The sequence below is a fragment of the Puntigrus tetrazona genome, chromosome 13 (assembly GCF_018831695.1).
Source record: "Puntigrus tetrazona isolate hp1 chromosome 13, ASM1883169v1, whole genome shotgun sequence".
In the NCBI taxonomy this organism is placed as follows: Eukaryota; Metazoa; Chordata; class Actinopteri; order Cypriniformes; family Cyprinidae; genus Puntigrus; species Puntigrus tetrazona.
Window position 1 is genome coordinate 16,851,905 of NC_056711.1, and position 17,344 is coordinate 16,869,248.

General features: G+C 34.8%; 1 protein-coding gene across 2 annotated transcripts in view; it reads left to right on the forward strand.

Annotated features, from left to right (window-relative positions):
* Positions 1-15,627, forward strand: part of smoc2 (SPARC related modular calcium binding 2) — a 33,242-nt gene extending 17,615 nt beyond the window's left edge. For both annotated transcript variants that reach the window (XM_043254574.1, XM_043254575.1), the window contains exons 7-13: positions 6-77; positions 3,684-3,870; positions 6,529-6,611; positions 12,663-12,762; positions 13,039-13,286; positions 14,857-14,894; positions 15,058-15,627. In XM_043254574.1, the coding sequence (XP_043110509.1) occupies positions 6-77; positions 3,684-3,870; positions 6,529-6,611; positions 12,663-12,762; positions 13,039-13,286; positions 14,857-14,894; positions 15,058-15,081 (752 nt within the window). In that variant the 3' untranslated portion in view covers positions 15,082-15,627. The remainder of the gene's footprint in view (positions 1-5; positions 78-3,683; positions 3,871-6,528; positions 6,612-12,662; positions 12,763-13,038; positions 13,287-14,856; positions 14,895-15,057) is intronic.
* The last annotated feature ends 1,717 nt before the right edge of the window (positions 15,628-17,344 follow it).

The window sequence follows — 17,344 nt, forward strand, 5'->3', positions numbered from 1 at the left end:
TTTAGACATCACCTCTCAGTACCCCACACTCTGGACAGAACAGGTCCGCAGCCGACAAAACAGGACAAGAACACAATGTGAGTTACTGACAAACATCTGCTATCACTTTTCAACACAAAATGCTAACAGAGCCAGGTTTTGGTATGTAGGAGAAGACAATACTTTGCAGTTTGAGTATCATCTTTGACTTATATTACATTTTTTTTAAATCACCAACAAACCTAAATGTCCCCTCTAAAAATGATAGGAATAGTATAGATCAGACATCTTGAAACTGAAGGAAAGAAGAGTCATGAGAACCTTTTAGCAGACTTTTCAAGACATTTGAGATAGGGAAGGCTCCATCTGTTCTCAGTTGAATCTCATTCATTTCAGCTGAGCAGTTTAATCTTTTTTCTATGGCTATATTCGATTTTTACTATAATTTGCATGCTATTATAATATTTATTAATATTTTGAATGAGCTTTTATTTTGATATTTTCATTTTCGTTCTCATTTTGTTATGTGCTTTTGAGATGTTCATTTATTTTATATATATATATATATATATATATTTCTATAATTTATTTTAGTTTTAAAATTATAGTTTTGGTTATAGTCATTTTAGTGTTTATCATTTTTCTTTCAATTATCTTCCAGTGTAACTATTTTGTAATTTTTTTTTTTTTATTGTTATTTTCATTTACTATTTTATTGTCAATTTTCTTTTTTTTTAATGTTAATTTTAGGCCTAGTTTTAACAAACTACAGTTGATATTTTTTATTTTATTTTATTTTATTATATTTTGTATAGGAATAGAAAGAAAAAGCAAAAAAGACAAAGACAGATGCTTATCTGTAAGTACTATGAAGCTATTGTAGTAGTTGCTGAATCACACACACACACACACACACTGACTAAAGCACATATGTGAAGATCCAGCTCACTGTGGCACTCAGCCATCGCCTGACATGTTGATCTAATGAAGGAATCAACAAAGATGTCATTAAAGCCCATCTGGGAAAAAATGACGACATGAACTCAGTAAAAGATCTAATTCTGATGACATTATTACAGTGTATGTGTGTTTCTGAATAGACTCTTTTGTGTGTGTGTGTATATATAGCTTGATTGTAAAGACCCCTTGATTTACAATCAATAAAACGTCAGTGCAGTGCAGTGAATGCTGATGGTTTTGATTACGGTTGATTCGTTGAGGTCTAAAGGGTGATTATCACTATTCAGAGGCGCTCAGAATAGAACTGAACGAAAGTCAGAGACAAAGAAAAGATGTCTCGGGGTTAAAAAAAAAAGAAGAGAAAGACATTTTCTAAAACAATGCTCACATGAAGCCAAAGAGCTGACAACACCATAGAGAAATAGAGAGGGTAACTATAAACGGATGTGGGAGAGAGAATACCTTAGCAAACCCACAGCACTGCACTAAATACCACTCAGAACAGCTTAGCAACACCCTGAGCATCCTAGCAACCACCCCGAAAACCTTAGCAACTGCATTCAAATGCACTTTAAAAACTCAGATCAGCTTAACAATGGTGCGGAAACACTGTTTAAATGCTTTTTTGTGATATATTTCAGTAGTATATGTAATATCAGTTACTAATATTATAACAGTACTAATATTTAATGCTTTAAACTCGAGCTGAAGCCAGAGCATTTATATTATCAAAATAATCACTATGTCTGATTTCTGTATATAATTTATATACCTTAATAACTGAAATGTAAGCATCATGATTAGCTTAGACTATTTTTTCCATTAAATTGTCGTGTTAAAAATAATTTATGACATGACCAGTAGTACTTTCCTAATAAGATACAACGTGCGTAGTTAATAGAATACACTAACATTAGATTAAATTCAGCCTGGAGTTTGTTCACCCCCCGTTTGTGACTGACAATCATATTTTGTGCTGCCACAGAATAAATTAGAAACCACATATCATCTCTTCCATCCCTCTCTCTCTCTCTACACACACACACACACACACACACACACACACTTTTTTTTTAAATAATCTTGCTTGCATTAGATCAGGCGGCTCAAAGCGTTGCTGGAGAGCTGTGTTGTGGCACATCAGATGATGGGTTCCTGATGCTGAGAAATCTCACGGCTCGAAGGTTGTGCTCCATATGGATCGTTCGTGTGTTTCGGGCTGTCGTTGTGTCTCTTAGAGTATTAAAAGGAAGCCCTAAGATGCTACCGTTTCCCCGAAACAACGTGTTTTATGCAAGGATTCTCTGCCCAAGGTCACTATCTTCATTCAAAGGCACCCAGAGACAATGTGTAAATATTTATGCTGGTCGAGCAGCAGGAGCCCTGTGCAGTCATTAACTTCTTAATGTCATAAACATTCCCGCAGGCTCCGGATAAAGCACAAGCTCTCTCTTTCACTCTCTCTTGACTCTCTCCAACATGCTGTCCATCCATCTCTGCACGGCTGTGTCCAAGACCTCAGCGTCCAGTCAGTCGTTGACTTTATAAAGCAGCGTTCTTGTACAAAAGCGTGAGCTAAAACTAATTCAGATGAGCTTTATGGAGACAGCCATGAATATTTAATAAATGTATGCTTAATCCTCAATATGGAATCATAAGTTATAAATAATGCATGCACTGAATTGCTTTTGTCAGTTAAGTTTGATTAATTTGTTCCAAATCAATGCAATAATTTAATTTCATTTCAATTTAATTAATTTAAATGTATTATTAATACTTTCAACATGAGATTTAATGCAATGCTAAATTCTCAATATGAATGGAATCGCAAGTTGAAAAAGTGAAATAAATGCAACGTGAATTAAACACAATTAATATGCATTTAACTGATTTGTTCAACTTTCAATAAATGTGTACTAATTAACTAAATTTAACTACTTTAAATGTATGAAACACACTCACAGGATCATGAGATATCATATTTAATAAATACAATATTATCTATCAGTATAGATTTATACTTTTTTTTATTGACATGCATACATTAGTTTGCACAACTGCCATTTAAGTATAATGGTAATAATGAATTTAGATCTATTAAAGATTTGTTCATTAACACATAAAGGCCCCGAGTCATAGATAGGTTCAATTAAGACATTTAAGCATTTTTTCTAAACTTGCCTTAAAAAAAAGCATTACTGGTGTGTATCCTAATACAAAACAAAGGCACTGACACGTTTCAGTGCAAGTTTCTTTAAAACAGCTCTGTAGTCTGGGACTCTATTTTAAACCTTGTCGGTGAAGGTGAGGAAAATAAATAAAAATAAGATTGAATTACGTTAAAATGATAATCTATTTAGATTTATTATAAATTCTTTCAGCATCGGATAACATTTATCTCACACCCAGGATCATAGGATGTCATAATCACTAAAGGATGCATCCTTCCAATATAATAGAATTAGATATTAGTCAAACATTTTTAATTTTTTTTTATTTTAGATAAAAGCCTGTTATATTCTAGTTCTCACAAGGTATTGTGCATTGTCTTGTCTATATTTATCGACATTTCTAAGGAGAAGTTGCTGTTTTGGAGCTCGACAGCTCCTGGACACTGTCTCCTTTCATTGCAAGGAAACACAGATGCTTGGCTTCCCTTCACCGCAGAGAACACTGACACTTACTCACTCATACCGTGTCTCCTGCAGTATTTCACTCCTTTCCTCTGCCTCACTTTACCTCAGCGACCTCGTGTGATCAGGAGCAGCTGTCAGCACAGGAAGAAGCAAGACAACATAAAAACGAAGCGGTTTTTGTGCCGGATTGTGCTCATGGTGGTCTCTACAAACCCGTTCAGTGCCATCCCTCCACTGGATACTGCTGGTGTGTCCTAGTGGACACTGGACGACCCATACCTGGCACATCCACAAGGTAATGCACTCATTACATAAGAATTTCTCCAGCTATACAACTACTACCAGCTATCCTACAACTATTAGGATATTATTTCTATAATGCATTTTAAGGGAATTTCACCCACTAATGGAAATGTAGGTTGTTTTCCATCGGATTTGAGAGATGTTGCTCACCAATGGATCATCTGTAGTAAATGGGTGCCGTCGGGAAAAAAAAGTCCAAATAGCTGATAAAAACATCACAATAATCCACAAGCAATCCACGCAACTACAGACCATTAATTAACATCTTGTGAAGCAAACTGTGACAAACAATCCATTATTACGCTGTTTAAAGTTTAAAAAGTTGCTTCTGGCCAAAATATGAGCATCTATTATAACAATTTCTCCAATGTCTTCCTCTTTAACATCTACCAACATCTCTTTTTTTTCAAACCATGCTTGTACTGTGCATATTTCTCTACTTTTTCACTGGAGAAAGCATTATAATAAATAGAGGAGTCCTATTTCAGTTTGAAGTAGCAGAATAAAGCTAAAAGCACTGCTTTTCACTTCAAAAGAATGTAATTGATTCACTTGAGCTGTGTGGATTACTTGTGGATTGTTGTGATGTTTTTATCAGCTATTTGGACTTTCATTCTGACGGCACCCATTCACTGCAAAAGACCCATTAATGAGCAAGCGATGGAATGCTTTCTCCAAATCTGACAAAGAAACAAACTCATCTACATCTCGGGAAGACATTGAGAATGACCAACTTTTCAGCCAATTTTTATTTTTAGGCGAACCAGCCCTTTAACATCAGCTTTAACGAAACGTTATTTTAAACACTTTAAAATACCTCTGGCGCCGCTAAGAAACAAATCTGTCCTTATTTAGTTGCCAGAATACAACTTAAGCAGTTTGTCTCTATTGAAAGGAAAAACCAACCACTTGGCTTTTAAAATGGTAAGTGCCAGTCGACCTGTTCAGTACAGTACATCTAATATACACCCGGGGCAGGTCTCATTCTTCCTCTTACTATGGGGTACAAAATTGAGCTTTGGAGTCTCTCAGGGGCCAATACTTGGCCCAATCTCATTCAGTCTCTTTTAACATTTCGAGTGCAGCTTTCTGCTGTGCATTCGTCAAGAAAAGCTAAATATACCAGCAAATCATTCTGATTAAATACTCATTTGCTAACAGGTGGGCTGCTCGACCGGCCCAAATCTGATCGCGATACTTGGCAGAATGACAAAACGTTGTGAGCGTGTTTGCCAGGGGTCAGTGACACTCTCTGCATTCAGGGGCACATTTAATGAGCCGCAGGAGTGTTATGGAGCGATGCTTTGGATTTCTGACCATCACAGAATGTGGTATTGAGTTAACAAAGCCTCAGGCGGTGTGCCAAAGAGCGCATTAGAGCATGCATGGAAGTGCTACCTTCCCATCAGCCTCCTCTCTCTCTTTCTGTTTTTTGGGCAGGTCGCCTGGCAATGATTGGAGCGCATTTGCTCTTCCTAGTGGGGCCTTGAATGTTTCTCTTATTTTACACTTATAATATATTTTTGTTCACTCGTTGTCTTTCTCTCCATTTCTCCCTCCGTTAGAAGAAAGAATATTTAGTTAGAAAATATATCAGATGATGAATTAGTGAAAGCCTACATTGTAAAAGTTAACAAAAAACTGTGAAAATGCTACAGTGGTTAACGGTAAACACCTGTACATTTTACAAGGGAAAAACTTACAGGGGAAAATTGACTTTCCCAGAATTCCCTGCATTGCATTTCAAATTAAGCTTGAATTTGATGTTTTTTTTCTTTAAAGTCACTGTTTCTTAGTTTTTCTTATCAGTTATGTTTTATTAAGGTTGTATGTTACATCTAATGTTAAATTAATGTTTATTTCATATTTCAGTTTAATGATGGTGTTTAGTGCTTGTATGAATGACTGTGCACCTTCTATATGTATTAGACTTGCATGTGTTGGTGGTTATCAGTGTATTTCAAAGGTACAAAATATATCTCAGTACTTTAACAGGTTGCTATATTATCATTATATCAGTTAATGAAATTATGGTATTTAACTGTAAATTGAAATTAAAACCATAAAACCTAAAACATCGTTACCGTATTTATTACAGTAGAATTACTGTAAACTTAACATATTTTTCTTACAGTGTAGTAAATAAACAATCATCATTTGCTATGCAAAGTTTCATTATAAATATATATATTATAAATATAATATATTAATTATAGATATAAGTAAAACTTATATACACTCTTGTGTGTGTGTGTGTGTAAATTGCATATAGTGTACATAAATTAAGCACATAAATTAGTTATAGATAGATAAAACAGGTCTTATATATATTGTATACATTATTTTGCATGTCTTATACATACATATATACATATACATATATATACATATATACATACATACATATACAGTATGTATCATTATTATTTTCTGATATACATCACAATGGTTAAACGAAATGTCATTCAGCATTATTCAACAATATTATGCTATTTTGGTCTTTGTTCTATTTAAAACACAATCTAAACATTTTTCTTAGCATTGATGGAATGTTTTTGCTGTTGGACTCATCACTGTGTAAACAATAATGCTTTGTATTCACTCTCATTCCTGCTCTGTTTTTCTTCTCCCTCTCTCTTTCTTGCTTTAGATTCGAACAGCCAAAATGTGATGGAAATGCCAGAGCCCATCCAAACAAACCAAAGGACCATTACAGGAGCAGACACCTGCAGGGTGAGCTTAACTGTGTTCTTATGAGCAGATGCGAAAATATTGTGCAAGGCTTGCTGGAGAGTGACTTAAAAATAGCAAGAGGTTTAGAAACAACACCTTTTTTTTAACCAAAGAGGACCTCAAGGAAATTCTTTTAATAGTTGCACTGCATGTTGTTTGGTTCGATATTGCTTTTCATGCATGCACGCAAAAAACTGTTTATGCATCTGCATGCGTTTGCTTGTGGGCTCAGGTATGCGTTTGACAACTAGAGTCTAAAACCATCTCCTTGTTTCCCACGACCCTACGGTTCGCATAGACGACAGATGTTAACAGATCATCTCAGTGAGGAAAGGGGAGGTAGAAAAGATAGATTACAATAGATAGCACGAGGAGGGATGAGTGTGGGGGAGTGGCTGTGACGAAGAACAGAGAAAAAAAAGGAGTAGAGGGCAAAGATAAAAAACAGCAAAAAGGAAACAAGGGAGTGACTTCCATTTCCAGCATGAATGAAGTTGTTGATTAGACGCAATATACCATTCCCGCGTGTGGACTACGGTGATATGTTTAATATTATTTTTAATATTTTTTTTATTGATATACACTACTGTTCAAAAGTTTGATTTCAGATCGTTTTTTTATTACACACATTAATTTAGTAAAACGTCACAGTAAAGACTTATAAATAGGAAGAAAAAAAACCTTTCAAATTAACAAAATTATTTTTAACTAAAAAAAAAAAATTTCAAGATCCTGAAAGATTTTCAGTTTCCACAAAATATATATTTTTTAAATAAAAATGTAAAATTTCAATATTGAAAATAAAAATGTTTCTTAAGCAGCAAATCTGTATATCTGTAGAAAGACTGTGCATTAGAAAAATTTAGAATTTGATGATTGCACATTAAAATATATTTAAATAGAATGCAAATTTTTAAAATTCTAATAATATTTCATGATAAATGTAGCCTTGGTGAGTCTTTTAAAAACATCATGACCGCAAATTTTCAAACAATGTGAACATCATTATCATGATTTTAGGATTTTACTATAGCATCCCTGCACTTTCCTTTTGGATCATTTAAATTGATTAATTTTAGACAGAATTAATAAATATTATATTGTTATACTATTGCTCAGACCTAATATCCACGCTTAAAAAAAATATAACGTGGTGCTGTGTTATAAGTTGGGATAGTACTCTGGCATTTAATCATCTACCATTATTCTGAATAATTGTAATGCATGGTATAAATAGTACAGTATTTAAAGTATGGTGGGATTTACTAACAAGAAGTGCCCTGTGCTCTTCTAAAAATATCATGGAAATACCTTTGTACTTTTTGTTAGCGCAAGTACACGAGAAATGCTTTTGTGCTTTGTCCCAAATAACAGAACGTGTAGTAGCCCTGGTCAGACTTTGACTAATAGGATTATCTACATACTTTAATTAAGATTAAGTGGTGAAGCAGGCTTTTGAAACAGCGTGTGAGGTGAGAGAATGTGTGTGTGTTGCTTTTTTTTTTTTTTTTTTTTTTTTTTTTTGGAATCGAAAAACGCCTCCTTTTGGAAAGGTCTTCAAAGGTGAAGAGATTCATAAATAAATTTGAAAAAAAAAAAAAATGGCTCGGCGTGGTAGTGACAGTATTATCTTGTTAATTTTGTACTACCACACTGATTTATGTAACAATACGCAATATTTTGGAGTGACAACAAACATCAAAAAAGAAAAGAAAATTGCTAATACTCGCTGATGCTGGTGTTGATGTCTCTTCCTGGATGATGATGTCTTCTTCTTCTTTTATTTCAATGGCCGTTCACTCCTTAGGAACATTACCGCCACCTACTGTATAGTTTGTGGATGATTTATTATTTAAAGGGATACTACAAAACCTGAAAACCGAGATGTAAAAAATGGTATTAAATCTGTACCCTTTCAAATGGTACATTTTTGTACCTTTTTTTACCCTTAAAGATACACAAGTGGAAAATTTAGTGGTACTTATTAATTGTAAGAGTACCCCCGTAGCGTCAGCTTTTGTATCTTTTTTTTCTGCGAGTGCAATATGGAAAGTGATATTAAAAACAGCAAAAAACGCTAAAATAACGACATGTGAAGAAATACAGCCAGTTTTTTTAGTGGATAGTATGTGACGCATTTATGACGCATGATGCAATTATTTAAAATCCACCCCTATTTTTAATTCATTTTCATTGAGATTAATATCGTATAAACATATATCAAGGTGATATGAAACTGTATTGCACAGCAAGAAATTCTAAACACAGACGAATTGTTAGCTTTGCCACTATGCACTCTGGTAAAAATGCCAATATCTCAGTATGTTAATGAATAAACCTCTGTTCGTCAGGTGTGTGTGTGTGTGTGTGTGTGTGTGTGTGTGTGTGTGTGTGTGTGTGTGTGTGTGTGTGGACGTCCTGGCTGCCAGCAGCATGTGTACAGGTGCTGTTGTGTGAGCAGCTCTCTGGTCACGGCTGGTTAATTGTGGTGTAGAAGGAGGGCTGATGGGGGCCGGCGGCTGCTGGCAGCTAAACGTCCACAGTCCACAGCCAATACCGCAATTCTCATGACTCTGTTGCAACTTGACAGTTTTTATGTGAGTTCCACAAGCTGCGAGATTCTGGATGAAGCTGAAAAGTTGCGATATCTGCATGGGTCTGCTCAGCGGATCCTAACTCAGCATTTAAATTAACTGAAGTCTTCAAATGAATGTCTGAATGTTTTTTTTTTTCCTTTCTCAGGGATAGTTCACCCAAAAGTTAAAATTTGACGTTTATCTTACCTCCAGGGCATCCAAGTTGTACTGGTGACTTTATTTCTTCAATAGAAAGTCAGTTGATAGTCAATGGGTACACAATCTTTGAATGATCGGTTTATGTATATATATATATAAGTGGCAGGCCATCAGGGCCAGCAAAGCCTTCTCTGCTGGTCTAAACACTATCAGAAAGACTGATTTAGTTTTATTTTTCCATGTGTATTAAGTGATCTCCAGTAGTCTATTTTCCTAATTTCATAGTTTTTCTCTTTTAGATTTTAGAGCTTTTATTTTATTAACACTGTAGCCGGATCTACTTCTTTCTTTTAATGTCTATGACATTAAAGGTATAGGTATAATGCTACTTACAAACTTTTGTATTGTATGAGTATGTGCACGTCTAAATGTGCATTTCTAAATAATGTGCACCAGTCTAAATATTCCGAATATTAACACTTATTATAGGTGTACCGTAGTGATTAAGGACAAGCCAAAACATGGTTTGGAAAATTCTCTAAATGTTGGATATTTTAAACACAAAAACGACACTGCAGCTTTAAATGGGGAAAAAAACCTTAGTGCTTTTACTGATGTATTTTATCTAAAATCAAGTGCAAACACATATAGATATCATATAATACTGGATATATTTAACCACATCAAACAGCGTTATATTAGACAATTATATTTAAACTGTATTCTCTTTACTCACCAAAGCAATGCAGTTTCAACTCCATAAATTCATATTAAGATGGAACACGAAGACACGTTAAAAATGGCACTTTCTGATTAATATAGAGAAAAAAGAGAAGAGAAGGTCAGAAACGTTTGTTAGCGAGTGTCTAGACTACGCTAAACGTCATGTTGTTTTTATTGAAAAAGCAAGAAGAATGCTGCGGCCCGTATGAACAGGTGGCACGGATGTTTTATTGTGTCTGGTCTCAGAGACTCACGCAGAAATTCAGCACGACACTCGCTCGCAAACGGTTTAAATGTCATTTCCCCCTCTCTTTTCTCTCGTGTGAGGCCGTCTGTTTACCTGATCACGCTCGCTCACACACACACACACACACACACCTGTTCAAGAGGACCTCGGCATGCCTTTGCTTCTTACACCAGAGAATCTGCCGCCTCTGGGCCTGACCATAAACACACCAGCATGTAAAGACTCCTCCATGCAACCACACACACACTATTATCCACAAAACACACTTTCCCTTTCTTTATCTTGCTTTATTTGGACAGAAAGATGGATATGAAAAAGAGGGTGTAGGAGTGTGTTAAACCTGGGTTTTCAACAGTATCTAAAGAGCAGGATGGCCAATACAAATGTGCATATATATATATATATATATATATATATATATATATATATATATATATATATATATATATATATATATAAGCTACTGGATGAGATGGACACACATTTGACACTTACTATAAACCTCATTTATTAAAAAGAATAGTACTGATAAAAAATATGCTTTTTTGGTATATATAAAGTATATAACCATCATATATTAACCATCAGTTAATTGCTTCCTATAGCTAACAAGGAATGTTCTCAAAACTAGTTATGAACAAAAATTCCTCCGGAATGTTAATAGAACATTCGATGAAAGTTTCTGGTCTTTAATAATGTTCTCAAAACATTAGCACAAAAATGTTATTTATACATTATTCATGGAATGTTTTTCTTGGATGTTCATCAAACATTTTTTAAATGTCACTACTTGTTTCTGAATGTTTAGAGAACAGTCTGAAATAAGATTTCCTATAATGTATAGGAATGTTTCCTATAAAGTCCCTTATAGGTTGCCGAAAACATTAAAGAAATAATGTTGGTAAAACAATTTTTTTATTAGCTTTGTCCTATCCTATGGGCTTAATTTTAATTATAATATATACTTTCTAATTTTTTTTGTGGTAAATTATGACCTGGACATGTTTTAGACAAAAATCCACAGGCCTCTATTCCCACAGACGGCAAGCGTTTACCTGTGACCATAAACCCAAATCTTTGGTTTGATTGGCAGCTGTCATCTTGCTCGGGCAGGATAGGGGAGGTCTGATTTTTACGACAAGGCGGTGAAGAATCTCTGAAAGCGTTACGTTGTTTAACTCTCCTGCTCTCCACCATCTTTAAGTGCAGTTGGTGTACAAACATCTGACAGCTTTACATCTTTCCAGTGTTTATTGGGCCACCTATGGCGCCAGTACCTCAAATAGCCATTAGCATGTGTGGTACTATACGCATTAACTAGCTGAACCAAAATCAGTAGAGTTGTATTCATTGTTCTTTATTAATTCAGTACTATACACACTGTAAACCTGTGAAAATATGCATTCAGTCAAGTGCATAAAAAATACAAAAAAATATAAAAATACAAATTAACAGTCAGATATTTGAATGTTTGGGGTTTGTTAATATATGCCCGTGATGCAAAGCTGAATTTTCAGCATCGTACTCCAATCAGTGTCATGCGATCTTTCAAAAATCATTTTAATATGCTGGTTTGCTGCTCAAGAAACATTTCTTATCATTATCCGTTGTGCCGCATCGCATTTTTGTGGAAGCAATAATGCATAGTCTTTGATGAATAGACATACAGTATAGTTCAGATCATATAACATATAGCTCAGTAATGAAGGCCAGAGCAGCGGAGTTACATGAGGTAATTCAGTCTCAACAGCTGTTTATGAGGTTTCAAAGCTGTTTATACTAATAACCTGAAGGTAAAATGACACATGAAAGGAAGCCTTGTTTTCTTTTTAACTTTTTCTCGTGGGATTTTGATAAGCAACAACATAATGTCACTAACATCCAAATGTATTCAGTTTTACAATCGAAAATCAAGTACAGATTACAGGAATTAGCTTTAACTTGTAATAAGACAAAACAATGGTGCATTAATATAAAGTATGATATTCCGTGTTACACAGAAAATAGATTTAAATCAGCTTTCTTCAAAATCCTATAAAAGGATTCCACGCTTTGAAATTTTTTTTTAGGTTTTCCCATAACAATATGTCTTTTCAAAGCCAAGCAATGGGATAAATCATTGTTTAAAATGAGGTCTTTCTATGTTTTCCCAATGACGAAATATAAGTTGTAATTAACAAAATATCAACAATTTCTTATCAGAGCTATACTAAAATATTTAGAATACATAGTTTAGGGCATTTGGGAACATTTTGCTTCAATACCATGGATAAAACGTTCAAGTTGGGGACTCTCAAATCAGTTTGTATACATTTTATTTTAAAGAGCACGGCTTTCTTTTTTCAGGATGTCCAGGGGAGAAGAAGACAGAATTCCTGACCAGCGTGTTGGACGCGCTATCCACAGACATGGTCCACGCAGTAACCGACCCGGCCGCTGCCGGCAGGTAAACAAAAAACAGAAGTGACAAATGTGCGCGCAATGGACCGGTTCATGAATTTAACTGACCCTGTCTACATGTGCTGTAAAAATATTTTCTTAGTTCATTGGCTAACTGAATAGAACAACTGACGTTGCTATTCAGGCCTCTAACTATCAAAAGGCGGCAAATTAAAACTTCATTTAATGTTTATATACAGTATGTGTTTCACAGGCATTGAACCGGAAAATAAAGTGCGTATAAACACGTTCAGTGTTTGTTTGTTTTTTTTTCCTCGTTCAGGATGGTGGAGCCTGACCCCAGTCATACTCTGGAAGAACGAGTTGTTCACTGGTACTTCAGTCAGCTTGACAAGAATTCCAGCGGCGACATCGGAAAGAAAGAAATTAAACCGTTCAAGCGTTTACTGCGCAAGAAATCCAAACCCAAGAAGTGTGTGAAGAAGTTTGTGGAGTACTGCGACATCAGCAACGATAAAGCCCTGTCTCTACAGGAACTGATGGGCTGTCTGGGCGTCACTAAGGAAGAGGGTGAGTCTCTCTGTTTCCTATTGGATGTCCGAGATATAAGGACGGGCATATACTGTACATACTAGACCAGAGTTTCTAATAGAGCTGGGTCATAATAGTCCACTAACTGTTAGTTGATCGGAAAAGGCTTGGTCAACCAAACTGCATCCTGAATAGCAGGAATAATTTGATTTGAAACGGTAGAGTGGAAAAAGTGATGCTCTAGTGAATGCACTTTAAATGCATTTTGAATGCAAAATACACAACTAGTTGCAAGTCTCTTTTGCTGACCAAGAATTTATTTGATCGAAAAATAAAATAAAATAAAAATGTGAAATGTTTTATAATTTACAATAACTATTGTATATGTTCACATATTTTACAATATAATTTATTTTTGTGATACAAAGCTGAATTTTCAGCATCATTACTCCAGCCTTCAGTGTCACACGATTGTTCAGAAATCATTCTAATATACTTATTTGCAGCTTATTTCTGATTATTATCAGCCTGTTATTTATTTTTTTAAATCCTTCTGGTAATACTTTAGAATAGGTAACATAATTGTTAACTATTAAATACGACTTTTCCCTCAATAAATTCTTAATTTTCATTAATTAAATATTTATTCTTAATTAAGGTAGACGTTAAGGTTAGGTATCGGATAGGATTAGGGATGTAGAATAAGGTCCTGTAGAATGAAGCACTAATATGTGCTTAATTAACACTAATAAATGACTAATATTCTAGTAATATGCAAGCTAATAAACAACTAACTAACTGTATCCATAAAATAAAGTGTGATTCAGATTCATTCCTCAAGTTGTCCAATCTGTGAGGCAGTAAAACTCTGACAACTTTAATCCCTTTTCACCCAAATTTCCAGAGTTTCAATTACTGAAGTGTAATTTTCGCACAATTACTAAAAGTACATCATGTTATGATTTCAAAACAATATTAATATGTTGGCAGATCTGAAAAATTAGGCTTTTGAATGTTAGCATCACACATCTATGGGTTTTTAAAGTAGCTCAGGTGATGCGGTGTTGCACTTAGGTATTGGAAAGGGTAGGTTTAGGGTTTGAATTTAGTGTAGGGCATATTTCCAACATGATAGAGTATCAACTTTTAGCAACAGTTCCCAGATATTTGAATTCTGAACTTCCTGTGTGGACATTTCACTTTGAAACTGTGGTGAAACGTGCAGTGAGGTACATAAAAACGGTGCTGAACAAAAAGTGCACCAACGTTTTTTGAGACCAGGTTGCAATAATCAATTACGACTTAGCGACACAATTTCACTCATTCAAAATCAAAACAGCCACGTTTTTCCTTGTAAAGACGAAATATGTGGATTTAAAGCATTTTCTTACGAGAGGCATAAACTCAAGCGTTCTGCTTTTTGATTGGATGAGGGAGATACCGAGCTCTACCTACTATAGGTTCTGCCCGAGATCGTTTGAAGACTGTGTGGTCGTTTTAATGACCACGAGCACTTGCATTTGTTTAATAACTTTCTCAGAAATAACCCATATTGCCGTCATGTAATGGAGAACAGGCTTGTAAAACATTCTCATCGCTTTTTCCTCAGGGGCAAAAACAGGTGAAGGCACAACATCTAGTAAACTGGTGAGTTAATGTCAGTGGCTGTTAACATTCACAACATGCATTCCAGACTTTGTCTCTTTTTTTTGTTTTTATAGAGCATTAGATGGAATCGAACCAATTACCGATGCAAATAGGCATTATTTTAAAATCACATTTCCTCATTCTGTCCTTCGACTTTCTTCAGAACCTGTCAAAGAAGCAAGGTTGAAGTGGCCCGCAGCGATTGTTTTCCCGCTCCCGTCCCGCAGATCCTGCCCCCACCAAAACGACGATGGAAACCATAGTCTTTGCACTTTGTACTTTAAAACAATGTAAATTCACTTTTGTAGAAAAATAAGGTATTTAAACAGACTGCTGAATATGTGAATGATGTAGTTAGCATTTTTATGTCCTTACAACAAACAACAAAAAGAATAATAATAATTTAACACATACAATGTATGTGTCCTTTGTGAGTCTAAAATAAGTATACTTTTCTGAGTTGTACAAGTTGTATCACATGTTGCATTTGTCAAGGCCATCTTTTGTGGTTCCGTATTTCGTTTGTCTTTTCTTCTGCTAATTTCTGGGTAGCTTGTAATGCATCTAAACTGAGTTTTTTTAGACGCCTCGATTTAGTTTTTATACCAAATCCCAACTACTGCCTGAGCTTGGAATTATTACTGATTGTAGTCCTGTACCACACATGAAACGGTAGACAGATAATTTGGTTGAAAGTGCTTCATGATGATTAGAAATAAAGAAGTCTTTTGTATCCCGAGTGTTCACTGAATCTGCATGCAGAAGTTATAGAGGACAAACATTTAATATAAGTGGATATCTTAATGTCATCTACAAGTTAGTTTTAATCTGAGAGGATGCATTATTCTGTTTTTCCTTTTGTATTTCCATCAGTGGCCTAAAACTGATCTCATACTTCTACCTCTGTGTGTAAATGATGATAAGAAGATCTGGTGCTGAATCTGTGAGATTAGATGCAGAACACTGGAGGGAATATAAAGAAGAGGATCAGTCGTTGATGCTTCAAAGATGTTAAATTCAGGATTTTAAAACAGCCCAGCTGCTGGATGACCATAAAAATACATTTGATCATTTTAAATAAAAATAATAATAATAATTCAATGTTTGATATACTGTTTTCAAAATATAAATATGATTTCTGGTTCTAAACCTATTTTTTTCATTGACAAATATCTTAAAACTATATAATATTTTTTATTATATATATATATATATATATATATATATATATATATATATATATATATATATATATATATGTGTGTGTGTGTGTGTGTGTGTGTGTGTGTGTACTCTTAAGGTGACATTATTATTTTACTTAAATAATAACTATAAATTACCATAGTTTTGCTACACTGATGCATAGTATTTGTGGTAAAACAGAAAAATAAAAATCAGTAACTAGTTTACTGAAATAATATAATAGTAATGTAATAGTAGGCCATGACCTATTTCAGAACTAGCAGATATTACAACAACAATGGTTACATACACATATTTCATTGTTTTATTACAATTTTTTCTAGGGACAATTTAGTAGTCGTTGTACATTACTAGTATCCCTACTAAAATCTATGCACGTTTGTGTGTGTGTGTGTGTGTGTGTGTGCGTGCTCACTTGAGCATGTGTTTCTTATTACTCCAGCACCTGGACTAGACTCTACATTCCCATCCTGCAGTCAATACTCAGTTAATCTTTCAACAACAAACTGAAAACTGTAAACAAATCTACAGCTGGAATAGTAAGCTTACTATCCTGTTAGAACAAGCTTTATAAGGACAACAATTGTATCTGTCTGTCTGTCTGTCTGTGTGTCTGTGTGTGTGTGTGTGTGTGTGTGTGTGTGTGTGTGTGTGTGTGAACAGGTTTGAGGTCAGGTGACCTTTTGAAGCACACCTGTGGTTGTTTTCAGGGCCGGTCGTTTTGTTGTGACATACTGGAGAAATGCGGCAGTCTCTGTCAGCATGACCAGCATCCGTCGGAGGCACTGGCATGAATCTCTCTGAAACAGATCAGGTTTCTGTCAGGTGTATCAACCACTCCTCGATCTTTTCTGCACAAACTTATCATTCTCTCCTTGTATTCCGTCCGGTTTTCCAATCAACAGATAAGCGTTGAAGAACCACATCTGGACCATGATCTGTAAGAGGGAAAAAATAATATTGATATTATTATCATCATTAATGCTGATCATTTTAATTAGTAATATAGAAAATACACTTTAAATATATTACCATAAAATATGTAACGTATGGAATATAATATTGTAAATATTATTAGTATTATAGGAAAAAAAATTATATTAAATTTGTCATCATTGGAACCATTTTTTGCTTATATAATTTTACGATTTTCTGATATATGTTTCAGATCAACGCCTGCTTCTACATCGCTGCCTGTTTAGCCCCGCCCACTGATTCATGCATGTAGAGCTCTCTTAAATACAGAG